At 37.1% G+C, this 13,753-nt stretch overlaps 2 protein-coding genes across 4 annotated transcripts in view; one reads left to right on the plus strand and one right to left on the minus strand.

Annotated features, from left to right (window-relative positions):
• Positions 1 to 418: 418 nt before the first annotated feature.
• On the plus strand, positions 419 to 8,290 carry zgc:165604 (uncharacterized protein LOC792578 homolog). Its single transcript, XM_059351822.1, has 7 exons — positions 419 to 1,277; positions 2,680 to 2,834; positions 4,536 to 4,602; positions 4,751 to 4,882; positions 5,841 to 5,996; positions 7,722 to 7,844; positions 7,946 to 8,290. The coding sequence occupies exons 1-7, from the start codon at positions 1,214 to 1,216 to the stop codon at positions 8,149 to 8,151; spliced, it is 903 nt and encodes a 300-aa protein (XP_059207805.1). The 5' UTR covers positions 419 to 1,213; the 3' UTR covers positions 8,152 to 8,290.
• Positions 8,291 to 10,433: 2,143 nt separating this feature from the next.
• Positions 10,434 to 13,753, minus strand: part of LOC131986447 (pecanex-like protein 3) — a 29,939-nt gene continuing 26,619 nt past the window's right edge. For all 3 annotated transcript variants that reach the window (XM_059351412.1, XM_059351410.1, XM_059351411.1), the window contains exon 36: positions 10,434 to 13,467. In XM_059351412.1, coding sequence (XP_059207395.1) covers positions 13,309 to 13,467 — 159 coding nt within the window. In that variant the 3' untranslated portion in view covers positions 10,434 to 13,308. The remainder of the gene's footprint in view (positions 13,468 to 13,753) is intronic.

The raw sequence follows: 13,753 nt of genomic DNA on the forward strand, positions 1-13,753 counted from the left end.
AGGCAATACTTTTTTCGGACTGTCAACTCCATGCAGTACTTTTAATAAACTCTCTTTCAGCCATTCATCCATTCATTTTAGTTAGATACATTTTACAGATGGGAAAATTCACAGGTAACTGATATGGTGGCTGATATAATCTTTTTTTTTTTAAATATACCTTTTTTATGTCGAGTGTGCACCTTATTTTCACCACCCTGTAGAGGGACCCGTAGCTACTTTCTCAAGCATAAAACGTTATTGAATAATATTACATAATATGTATAACATTGTACATTATTATACATTATATAAACAATGTATTACATTGTCAGCCAATTATTTGGCTGATAACTGAGAAAATAAAGAATAAATAGCATAATTTCTAAATCTTGTCAAGCTGCATTATAAATTGTGTAAAAAGTTTTCATAACGGCACATATCTGACAGCATATACACTGACACCAATGTATTTGTACATTATTTTAAGCTGGATTTCCGTAAGAACTGCATTTTTTTTGGCGATTAGCTGGCAAGCACTGCTGGTCAGGAAATTGCTGAGAAACCAACTTATTGAAATGTCTACTATGGTGACAAACATCACACATGAATAAGATTTGGCTCATTGAATTCACAAGATTCTCAGCTTTCCAGTCATACAATTTATGCAGTTTCAGGACAGTTAAGGGACCCAAGTATGCAGAAATATTCAAATACAATAGCTGAAAATAACATTATTCGGCAGGAGAAACACTGCACGTTTTTTACTCAAACTACACTGAATTACTGAATTATTTGATAAAAGTCTACGGACTGAAGAAAGTGTTTGGAAATGCATCCATGCCATCAAAAACTAGCTGGTATTCACCACATCCTGATGTCGGCCTGCAGCATTATGGGCATTATGTTTAATATGTTATCTAATTACCAGCTGCAGTAATTTATGTTACACTAACTAATTAGGTTACAACCTGACCAAGTAAAGCTCCCAATGCCGTAAGGTTGGACATAAGCCTTTAATAGGACTTAATGAAAAATCCTTATCTGACAACTTTAGTTTAAACTAACAGACAGTGGGAGGAGATGAGACAGAGAGACTAAAGTGGGAGTGAAAACAGAGGAGGGTGGGGTTGGTTGCACCGCTCAATAGATTAATCATGCATGCCTAGTTTTTTTGGCCACCAGCTTGTACACAGGGGGAAAGAGGGCTGCCTCTCTGTGTTTCCTCTCAGCTATGGGTTCTTCTGGAAGATGGATGCTCTGGACCCTGTGTGTGTGTTTCTCTGCTCTGGAGAATGGTGAGTAGGCCTGTGTGCTGTCTGAAGCTCTGACACAAACTATAAAGACAAGATGAAGAATATTGGTGATTTTGTCACACTGCTGCTTCAAGTGTTTGAGGGAGATTTGCTGCCTCTTGTCTGTAATTATTCATGATTTTGTTAAGAAAAGGAGTTTACTTGTTAACATGTCATTATGTTGCAATTCCAGGGAAAACAGACCCTCATAGTACTGAGATTATAGTAAAAGTAGACAGACATGACTTCGCTCTACACCCTGGGAGCATTTGAACAGATGTTTGAATATGAGGTTGCAGATTTTTTTTTTTACATACATAATAAAAACACCTTTTTACACTTGAATTTTAATGTGTTTTCAAGGTCTGAGAAGTGCTTGAAAGTGCTTGAAATATACTGTAGGTTGTATAAGATGCCAAGTCTACTTGCAAACATACTTTGAAACATGTCTTCTGTAGAACTCAGTCACAAACTATTTATAGATGGATAATAATTGTTTTTGTTATTTATTGCACAATAGCATCTAATTTTCGTGTGATGAAGAAGTGAAGTAATCAGTTTACTCTATGTACTGTATATATTGCATAGAAATATTTCATTTACAACCGTTGTAATGCACTGAAAGAAAATGTACATTGAAAGTGCTTAAAAGTGCTTGAATTTGACTTTGGAAATGGCGTATGAACCCTGCAAAAGTATAAAACTTTCTCACCAAAAGCAATTAAAGATCGTATAGACAAAAGGCTTACAATTTTTTTCCCTCATTTTTGTCCCTCAACTTTTTTTTTTTTTTGTGTTTCATGATATATTATGTTCTTTGTTAAAACATTTTTTAGATAAGACATGATTTTCGAGTGGCTTTTGATCATGAATAAGACTGAAGAGCTTCATCAAAGTTATTAGCTAAAGATATAATTTGCATTTAGTGCACTTTAATTTTTATTAAAAAAAACTGAAAATGATTTTTAAAAATATTTCACAGTCATAAAAAAGCCTTTGTTTATCATATAATGTCTTCATTTGAAAGACTCCTCACAGACGTTTTAATAAACTGGTGATCTACATTAAGACAATGTCGTGAATTGACAGCATGCTCATGAACACATCCCAGTGAAGTGGGCTGTTGTTCCACTCAGTCTGTGATCGGTTTGGCTCACCCTCAAACCTGTCAAGTGTAATTAACAAACAAATATGCACGCTGAATTCCCACACACACACACAAAAGGCCTGGGGATAACAGAGAGGAGGAGGGGGGTTCATTATTTCAGTAATGAAGGAGGAGTGGTGCAGTCTGCACGTCAACAGGGAGACTCGGGAAGTCAGGATAGAACATAATGGAATTTAATATATAACCATTAAAATGACTCTTGTGTTATTTGACTGATTTTTTTGTTAATCGACACAGTTGCACTCCGGGTAACCATGAGGGAATCCAGTCTCAAGGTGGTTCAAGGGGATGTTGTCGTGCTGCCCTGCTCCTTTTTCACGTCCAGCCCGCTCTCCAGACTCAACGTCATCTGGACTCTGGCTCCCTCCTCCAGTCCTGACACCCCCATACAGGTCTGAATCCAGCACACGCACACACACACACACACACACACACACACACACACACACACACACACACACACACACACACACACACACACACCTGACAAGCTTTCTCATGCAGCGGCCATACAAATCAATATTTGTAATTGATATTTACAGTGGTGCTGGATCTCAGATCTGATCTGTTACTTAAGTTAAAGTACTAATACCACGCTGTGAAATGACTACACTAGAAGTAAAAGTACATTCAAAACTTATTTAAGTACTTTGAGTAAAAGTACAAAAAGTATCAGCATCAAAATGTACTTAAAGTGTCAAAAAAGTACTTGTTATGCAGAATGGACCCACTCAGATTGTTTTACATATTAAACAAATTAGCATACATATAAACATATTACATATAAACAATTAGCTGATATCTAGCCATTTTCCATGATTCAACCATTTGATAATGATTTTGGTTATTATCAGGAAACCATGGAAAATGGTATGTATATATCAGGTACATTGTATTTCATTATAAGCTCCAAGCTGGTAAAACACAGAAAAACAGTAGCTGCAACAATGTGAATAACGAGTGTTTGGTAAGAATGATATTTTGTGAAGTTTGCTTGTCTTCTGCTTTCTGTGGTTGTTTAAAAAAAAAAAAAATCACTTCTACGCCTTACATTTCACTGCAGATGTTGATAAAAGTAAAGACAGGTAAACTTTGATGATACTGATGTAAACAAACATATAACACCTTTTAAGAAACAAAACAGCCTGCCCATATTTTTATGGTCAGAATCAATCAATCAGTTAATTAATCAGACTTTAATTGTAGGGCACTTTTGATATAAGTAAGATGTAGTGCAAAGTGCTTTACACAGTATAACAACCGCCCCAAGCCCACATCTATAAACAAAGCCATTAATTACCTTGTAATTAATATACGCTTCAATAACAACAGCATTCAATAAAATTAAAAGCTGGCACTGAGGAAATACTATCATATATCTCATCAATTAACAGTGTGGAAACACCAGAAGCAGGAGGGAAAGTAGATTAGAGAAACAAAGAAAAAACACTTTCTTGATGTTTACCATTATTTGGATTTAAAACAGACTAAAGTACAGAAATAAAAAGTCAGATAAATAAAGCAATTAAGGTCAGAAATACAATATATATTTGACAAATAAATAGAACTCAGTTAAAAGCAAGACCTATAAAGATAAAATAAACAAATAAAAGCAGTCTGAAAAGGTAGGTTTTGAGTTAGCTTTTTACATCAATATTCTTATTAAAAGGCCACAACTAGAGGGTTCTCAGGGGTTTATAAACAAAATGCAAATCTGATAAATCGATAGCTCCATTAAAAGCTTATATAGAAGCTATTTGTATATTAGAATGAGCCTTTACTCATTCGACCTGATTTTACCTGAGCCTACTGTCTTTTTTCCTTTTTAAATTATGTTTTGCTTCTTTGAATATTTTTTTTTTACATCCAGCTGTTTAATGTTTTTTTATGTTTTCTTTTAAAACCTGATTACTTAATGACTTGTGTGTCTTATCTGTTGCTTGTAAAGCACTTTGTAACTTGCATTTTGAAAAGTACTTTGATGATGAAATTGCTGATTATAAACCAATAAAAGGACCTAAAATAAATTATGAAGCCAGAACCGAGACTTTAAAGCTGAGGAACTGCCTACTAATGGCTGCTCTCAATTCCAGGTGATTGTATATGATCACGGACAGGTGATTGAAGACCCTTCACTCATTGGCAGGGTGGGTTTTACAGGTATGACCACTGAAACCCTTTTTATCTGAAATATGAAATGTTTTTAATTTGGTTCTCAGGCCCAGTCCTTTTTTTTTTTTTTTACATCTTTCAAAGATGCATTTAGAAATTGAAGACAGGATAAAGACAGTTTGTAAACCACCTGCAGGTATTCCCTGGAGTGCAGATATTATTCTGAATGACACACGTGTGTCAGACGCTGGTATTTACCGCTGCATGGTCAATAATCCACCAGAGACGGCAGATCCAGGTATCGGAGAGCTGGAGCTCAGTGTTCTGGGTGAGTTTTTCCACATATTGTCTAGGTCTGTTCGAGTAAGCTAGTTCTATGGCACTTACACATTTGAAACAATCACCAGTTCATATACTGTAAAATAGTGATGCATCTATGTATGTTCCATCCTGATGTGCTAGCAGTGTAGAAATATCAGTCCACCACTTTGGTCCACACTGGAATTCTTCAACAACTATTTGATGGATTGTTGAACATTCATGTTCCCCAGAGGATAACTCACAATGACTTTGGTGTGACTAACTTAAGAAGATCTGATTTAATGCCTTATACTTTAGGATAATACATGCTAGAAAATGTTCTGTGTGCAGATTCACCACCATATCCATATCATGCCCTCTTCAATTTTTCCTCCGATGCCCATCAGACAGCCTGAATCAGCCACAGCTCATAGCATCAATTTCTGTGTTAATACCATGTGAAACAAAGCTTCAATGCGAGGTTGAGAAATAATAAAAATGGTCAAAAATACCACGTTGAGACGCCAAGACCTTGAAGAACACCAAAGAAACATCCATGCTATGATTTGGTTTTAATATTTTTTAAATATTTTTTAGCAGTTGGCTGATGAGCACTTCTGAGCCCCCTTATTGTCAGAATACCTACAAGGGCCATACATCTTCTGAACGATCTAGGTCTCCTGAGGCTGTAAATATCCTATAGGTCACAACAGGTCATTTTTTACAGTGAGGTCCAAAAATGCTCTTTTTACTATGGCTACTATGAGGACAAATAACATCACACATGAATACAATTGTACCCAATTTATGTAATTCCAAGACTATTAAGGGACCCTAGAATGTAGAAATATTCAAATACTCAATTTTTAGAATAAGATCAATTAACACATTGCACTGCAAGACAAAAGCTGCATGTTTTTTGCTGTTAGTAAGAGTTCCATGGCCTTACATCCTTGCAGAAACTCATCCTCTGATTACTTTTGAAGCGTCACCTTCACTGCCTGAGTGCCAGTGGGACGGAGATATTGATATGGGAGGAAGTGTCACGCTGTCCTGTTCGGTGGCTGAGGGTGTCCCCACTCCAGAGATCCGCTGGGATAAACTGAATCCAGAGGAAATTGCACTTCCCATCAACATGGAAGGTCAGTGGTACAGGCAAAGGATCCTTTGGCAGAATCATATTCATCTTGTGTGGAGGTCTTTTTTTTTTTTTTCATTTTAAAGGCTACTGAAGATCTTGAATCTAGCAAAAATGTCAGGTAATATGTTATAAATGTATGAGACATGTTGAATTTAAAAGTAAGTATTTCACTCAATCTGTGTCACACTTACAACAAGCAGAATCAAAATTTGAAAGGTTTTCACCCCTCTGAGACTTTTTCACTTAAGGCAATAAAACATTAAACTATTTAATTTATACTGTGTTTTACTAAGAACAATACACATATCAGAGTACTTGATCTCTCTTTTTCCAACTGAAACAAAAGGTTAAGATACAAAACGTAAAAACGACACAATAATGACATCAAAATAAAGAAATAAATACATAAATTTAATGACAAAAACAAAACAAAAGAAGTAGAGAGAGAGAGACAGACAAAAATATATAATAAATCAATAGAAAAGCTGGATCGTACACAAATGATCAGTGGTGGAATGTAACTTAGTACATTTACTAAAGTACAATTTTGAGGTATGTGTTATTGAGTATTTCCATTTTATGTAACTTATACTTCTACTCCACTTCATTTTGAGGCAAATAATGTCCTTTTTTACTCTACTGCATTTAGCCGACAGCTTCTTTTCAGATCAAGATTTAACATGAAAAACCTGACCCATTTAAAGTGATTACACTTATATATATTTTTTAAAACCTCATAACGTTATATTAAGTAGTATAAATGAGTCATGTCTTCACAAATCAAACATTGCTTACATAAATGCATAAATACATTTAATCCTTTAATATATTTACAATATGTTAAATAATCCCAGCGGGGCCGTTCTACTTAATGGGTACTTTTGCTTTTGATACTTTAAGTACAATTTGATGACTTTTGTTTTTTTACGTCAGTAAGATTTGAATGCAGGACTTTTACTTGTAGTGGAGTCATTTCACAGTGTGGTATTAGTACTTTAACTTAAGTAATACTTCCTCCACCTCTGCAAATAATGAAGCTGGACAGCGTATTGGACCCTGTGCCCCTCCCTCTGAAATGCTCACATCTTTCAAATCCTACATTTCTAGTAGTAGTAGTATTTTGCAGGCTTTTTAAAAATTATTTAAATCTCAATCAAGATAAGACAACCTCGATGACATCACTATGAAATCCTCAGGGTTTTTATTAGAGCCACAGGCTAAGTGATGAGTAAACAGGACTTCATTTGTAAAATTGGTGGAGTGCTCAGGCCACAGATACAGAGCACCTAAACTAAGGACAAATAGAGCCCTGTCAAGCTTTGTCCCAGCATCCATAAGACTTTTGAATGGCTTAACCCCCCCTTTTTTGAACTGTCTCCTCTCTCTTTTAACACCTGGACTTTTTTTATTTTTATTTTTTTTAACTGTTATTTATTACCCCTCCACTATGGAGGTATTAGTAACTTATTTACTTCACTAGGCTCAACAAAGATTGTATTATCTGCCATATGTCTAGTGTGGGCTGATGGTGTGTGGGTGGGTATGTGTGTGCGTGTGTATGTGTGTTTGTTTGTTTATTGTATGTATTGTGGTATTGTTGCTGCTCCCCCACATGTGAAGTTCCTAACGGAAAAATAAAGTTCTTTGAATTTGAATTTGAATTAAGCTTATGATTTCTCCTTTACATCATTACACTCACATGCCTTTGTGACTTTCTCTCTCTCAGGAGAGCTGGCAGGTTCCGTCCAAATAGTCAATGTGTCATCTCAGACATCTGGCCTGTATCGCTGCTCTGCCACTAACCTCCTGGGAACAGAGAACTGTTACGTCAACCTGTCCATCTACACCAGTAAGTGCTTCTTCGTTCTCCCATAATCCTCTCACCCTCTTTTCACTGCAGCTACCTGAATTATTTTTTTCTCAGTATGACTGTTTTGTCTTTCTCTGCAGCCCCGGACAGTTCCTCAGGCATACTGCAGGGCGTGCTGCTCACCTTGTCCATGAGCTTGGTGCTCCTGGCGCTGCTGGTGCTGGTGCTGTGGCTCCATCGCACGGGACAGGACGGGAGGTGGAGGGAGGGGAAAGAGGAGGAAGAGGACGAGTGTTACAATGAGATACGTTACACTCCATCTCTGATGAAGCGCTCGTTTGTTTGATTTCTCAAAATTCACAAGAATTAAAAAAAAACAAAAAAAAACAAATGTTCCAACCTGGGTATCAAAAAGACTTCTAAGACTCTTGTTTCATCTTAAAGTGCTCCCTGCATACTACTCGACCAACTGTACAGCATCACACATTTTGAAATAAATGTCTAAGTTTCCAATAGTTGTGGGGTTTTATTTGCATGGATGATCTGCAGCCTCACTGCTGTTTGGACCACAAGTATGCAACAGATGGACTTTGCTCATTTGTACAAACAGGACTGGTTTGAATGTAAAGGCAACAGCATTCTGGATCCCTTCACTTCCTGCAGAGGACACAAACCCCAACACGTTGGTGCCCCGTGCGAAACGACTTTGAGCAAATCAAGTAATATCATTTAATATAATTAATAATTATTCATGATAATTATTAATAATTCTGATAGCCATCTTAACACACATTTGAACCGAAAGACCCACATAAGTGGCGCTCAGGTTCAGTTGAAAACCCCAACACTGCAAGACTAAAGGTTTTTCCAAATTTCCTCAGTCCATTAAACTTAAATGTTGAAAAAGGCTCTCAGGGCTTTAATTATTCATCCGGAAATGTACCAAAAGACAAGCCTGCATCTCCAGGTATCATCAGACATCAGACACCATGGTATCATCAGACATCAGTCCTAAAGCCCTAACATCCAATCTTTATATTGTTTGTTTTTATTTTTTTTTACTTTGTCACAGAAAACTTCAGATTCAAATTCAGTCCCCCTCAAGCAGACCAATAGGATCTTTAACAAGCAACCGGTCAAGAAACAAGAGTGCAGACAGCGTAGTTTACTCTAGCTGAATTTAAGTGTCAAATCTATACTTAAATCCCTATCTGGATAAGGGCAGCTCATTAGTAAGTACTGGACTGGATAGACCTGAATGTTGTTGCAGTAAACTTACAGACCGGAGAGAAAACTACACTGTAGAACAGGAAGGAGCTAAACGCTGATGTGATGAGAAGGAACAGACTGAAGAAGCTCATCAGGTCTGTTTTCTCTGTAAGGGACAAGACATCCTTCTGCCAGCAGAGAAAAACAGCACAAGGTGCAAATCTGAATAGATGAGAAACCATTTAAAGGTCTCTAGCATCAAACTATTACTTTTTCCTGAATTGAGTGTATATGCAGAAATTATGGAGTTAAATTTAATACATTTCAGTGTTCAGTGTTTAAATACCCTTTCTGTACATTTTAAGACCTCAACGCCATCAGTGACATGCTTAAACTTTGATTGTAAGATTACGCAAATAAACAGTCTCAATTCGCCCACTAAATCAAAGCAACATAATTCAGATTAGTGAGAAAAATGCACAATGAAATGAAATAGTGATAAACCCAATGTTCCTGAAGGTTTCATGCAATGAATGCATTATATTTAAACTAAAAAGTGATAATAAAAAAGGCCATAAAAAGCATAAAGTATTTCATGAAAATGTCAAAAAAAGTCATAGTACAGTATTTTGCAAAATCATAGTATAATATGTCGTTCAAGACTTGACAAAAATGTCATTCAAAATGTGATTAAAATGCAACAGCAAAGGGTGCCTTAAAACAATTTGACAAAAATGTCACACAGTGTTGCAGAGGGACTCTGCTGGTGTGGATGTGACTGGACCACGGTGTCCAGGTGGCTTTAAAATCAGCTCCATCCTGGTCGTCTGTGTCATCATCTCTCCTGGCACCTTGTTGTCATACTTTGATTTTCATGTGATTTTATGGACACTTTACTTTTAGTTGATCTGGCAGCAGGTTTTTTTACTGACAGCATCCTTTGTTAGACCAGACATTTAGCTACATTTGTTAAACTTGACACTTTGTCAAATAAAATACTGGTTTTGTTGAGTTTAGTCCCCGTGTTTGCTTCCTTTTTCTGGAATGGTCTCAGAGCCTGGCTGTATAAAAATCACACACTCATAGTTCACAATAAAAGACAGAATATCATAATCGCAAAAAAACAATCCCAAAAAAGTGATTGTATGCAATAGAAATATCGACGGTGTATGTAATAATCAGAATCATGTACAATTAAAAAACATGCAAAGGCCTTAATTCTTACCAAATTAGTTTTAAAACAAATATATTGATTAAAGTTTGCATATCTGACACTAAGTTCTGGCCAATAATCCTAAGATTTTTCAGTATACAGCCCTGTAGCACCATTGCAGGGTGTTTTTTTTTTTGTACAATTTCAAAATAAGTACAAATTAATGCAAGGTTCCCCAAACGCAAAATGAAATCACTCACAGCAGCTCATTTGCAAACGATGACACAAAAACCTTTAATTTAAATAGGAGAAAATAAATCACATAAAAAACTGTACAGAACATTAAACATCGACTTAAAGTTCTTAAATAAAAGACCCCCCACCCCAAATAACTAAAATAATAAAACAATAACAAAGTGGGATGGTGTATGATACATTTTGTGCAAAAGAAGTATTAATTGATTCTTTCCAAACTGCACATTTTAATGTGAAGAGTGCCTCTCTCCACTCAGCTCTCCCCTCTGATGGGTAAACACAAGAGTCCCTCCCCTTAACCTCAACATAGTGTCTTAAATGTAAAAGAACCCAAAATCCAATAATAATAAAATAGATTTATATTTTAAATATATATTTATATACGAAACATGCTGTACATAATTTTCAGAGATTAAGAAATCCCTTTTTATTGACACCCAGGTCTCTCCGTTAACTTGTGCTTTCCACAATCCCAGCAAAGATAAAAAATAAAGTGTAAAAAAAAAAAAAAAAAAAAATACTCCCTGCTGCTTTGGATACAAGATGAGTGAGAGAAAAAGAAAAACAGAAAACAGCACTGATCAGAAAGTCTCTGTTTTTCCTGAGTCGAGGGAGTTACTAACGTGTTTTGAGAGGGATACTGACGCACTTATCACTGTTGCAGCTTATTCACAGCCGGGACTGACAGAAATATCACGGCTGCTAAAAAGATTAAAAAAAAGAAAAAAAAAGCTTCATACTGTGTGTCCCTTAGACGTTGGAAGGAGCTGAAAGTGGGGGGGAAAACAGCGCTGCAAAGAGAGTGATCCAACAAATATGAGGCTTTAACAGCATGCAGAACAAATTTAACCCAAAGCGCAAAACATTGTAAAAAAAAAAAAAAAGAGGGGGGCATTGTTTGTAACGTCAGTGTGACCCGCTACTCAACTTGCCTTATTACTGTAACACTATAAATCCCCCTTTTGGGTTTCTTTCTTTTGAACAAAAAGTCTTCCAGCAGAAGTAGTCAATTTCTTTCCCATTATAGACCCTGAGAATGCTGGCCTCCTCTCAAGTTTCCTAAAGAGGAACGCTGCCTTGAAGAAAAAAACTTGGTGAGAAGACTCGCACATGAGGCGAGATAGACAACACGTACTGGACTAGAGGAAACATTTGGGACTGAATTTCGTAGGAGGGCCAGCTTCTTTTTGCATGATCTACTTAAACTCTCAATCAGTGTTTTCATTTTCTTTTCACAGTGGTGGAACAAAGAGAGTGCAGGAGTGAGAAAGAAACCGACTTAAAGTGACTTCTCAGGAATACTTCCAGTTATATTACACACTCATAAAAAAAGAAGAAAAAAAGGACAGCCATCAGTGAGATGATACAAATGTGATGACACCAAACAAATTAAGGGAGGGGTGGGGGTACAGAAGGCAGATTTCCAAGTCGATACATTATCACACCATATTGACAAACCCCGTTAAAGATATCTTTAAGACAATATTAATCAAATAAATATTCCACCTTTGCTTTCAGTATTTATTCAACTTTATTTCCAACTAAAACGCTGGATTTGACTGTTGTAGAAACAGCAGTAGTAGTGGGTATATTAGTAGTAGCAGGAGATGCAGAAGCAGTAGTATAGTAATGGGAGGGGCCATACTGCAGCCAAAGAAAACAGAGCTCCCCACACAAGCAGCCTGGGTCCCTTCTATTGAGAAAGTCATGAGCTGAGTGGATCTGATCAGAGAGGGCGTCATTGATCAATCATCCAAAGAAAACAAACTTGGTGCACCTTAAACACCGAGGAACTTGTGATTCTTCAAGTAAAGTTTTTTTTTTTTTTTTTTAAAAAGGACATTCCACTCACCAAAATAAAAAAAAAGGCTTAAAGTTTCTAACACTCCCAGTTTGTAGGTTTGTGATCAACACAATTTTCACAGATTGGAATCACCCTCTGCTTGCTCTTGATCCATGAGCGACAGCTCTGTCCCAAAGTCATCCCACATCTCTGTGTTGCTAGTCAGATTCAGGACTCGAGTCCAGGCCTAAATAGACTGTAAACTAGCGGTTAAAGCACCACATGTTGGCTGGGATGGAGGAGAGTTTTTTTCCCCTGAAACTTTGCTCCAAGACAGAACTGTTGAGTGTTGATGTTGTCAGGCACCTCTGTAGGAAACAGGCCAGAGGACAAAGATGACATTTTGGTGGGGTGAATGTTTTTGTTGTTGAATATGTATAATGTGCAGGGAAGAAGAAGAATGGAGGCTCCTTAAATTGGTCATTAAGTACTGTTAAATATTGCTTGCTGTAGGTCTGGTGAGAATGGTAAAATTAGGAAAAACAAAACAAGGCTTATCATGGTTTCCATTTTTCCTTCACCTGCACATACAGCAACATACTTTTTTTTGATTGGTTATGCGGAAAAAACCCAACTGCCGCTGCACATGAGAGAAAGTCAGAGGTGATACTCTATTCTCCAGTATAGAAAAATAATCAATCCTCAAGCAAAATATCCCTTATAATTGCACTGGCCTTTCCGGCCTGCCACTACTGTTACAACCAAAAGGTTGTCCATAGAGACACTGAGTGCCTTTGTCAGAAAACAAAGTTAAGAATGAGTTTATCATCAGGAGACTTTGGAATAAACGGGTTGGCTGAAATCATTTCATGATCTTTCATGTTCTGCATTAGTTCAGCATGCTACCAGATGTTTCACTCCTTTGGCTGAGAAGGAGATGGGGTGGTGTGTTGCAGTGGTCGCACTGAGTTAGTTAACCAAGGGCTGATGTAATGAGTCCAGAAGGTGGAGTAAGTCTGGTTTGGGCACTCCGGGCCCAGTCCAGATTTGACCGCCGTGTGCTTTCATTGCATCATGTCACTCAGGGTCTTCCCAGTGCAGACTCAGCGCAGGTGCTCAAGTAAAGGCAGCTCTGTGGATTCCTCTCGGGGGGTGGGGGGGTCCCCTGCATTCAGCAGGGTTGGATCCATCGTCTGAGTGGCTCCCAGAGGATCTTGTGTCAGACTGAGACTGGTCTCTTGTAGGGGTGCAGGAGGAGCAGGCTGTAAAAGATTTAAAGACTGATTTGTAAAACCAAAAACCTAAATGACCATGTCAGAACCATGAAAACATTCAGGTTGATTTGGTTATCTATAACCCCGATTCCAAGCATGTTTGGATGCTGTGTGATTCGCAAATAAAACAGAATGCATCAAATTCAGGAGTGCATATTTTCTAAAACAAAAGTTTCTCAGTTTAAACTTAAAATATATTGTCTTTGTACAGTTTTCAACTGGATATATGTCACAAAGTATGAACTAATTATTGCATTTTGATTTATATCCGTTT

This window comes from Centropristis striata, chromosome 15, assembly GCF_030273125.1.
Source record: "Centropristis striata isolate RG_2023a ecotype Rhode Island chromosome 15, C.striata_1.0, whole genome shotgun sequence".
Classification (NCBI taxonomy): domain Eukaryota; kingdom Metazoa; phylum Chordata; class Actinopteri; order Perciformes; family Serranidae; genus Centropristis; species Centropristis striata.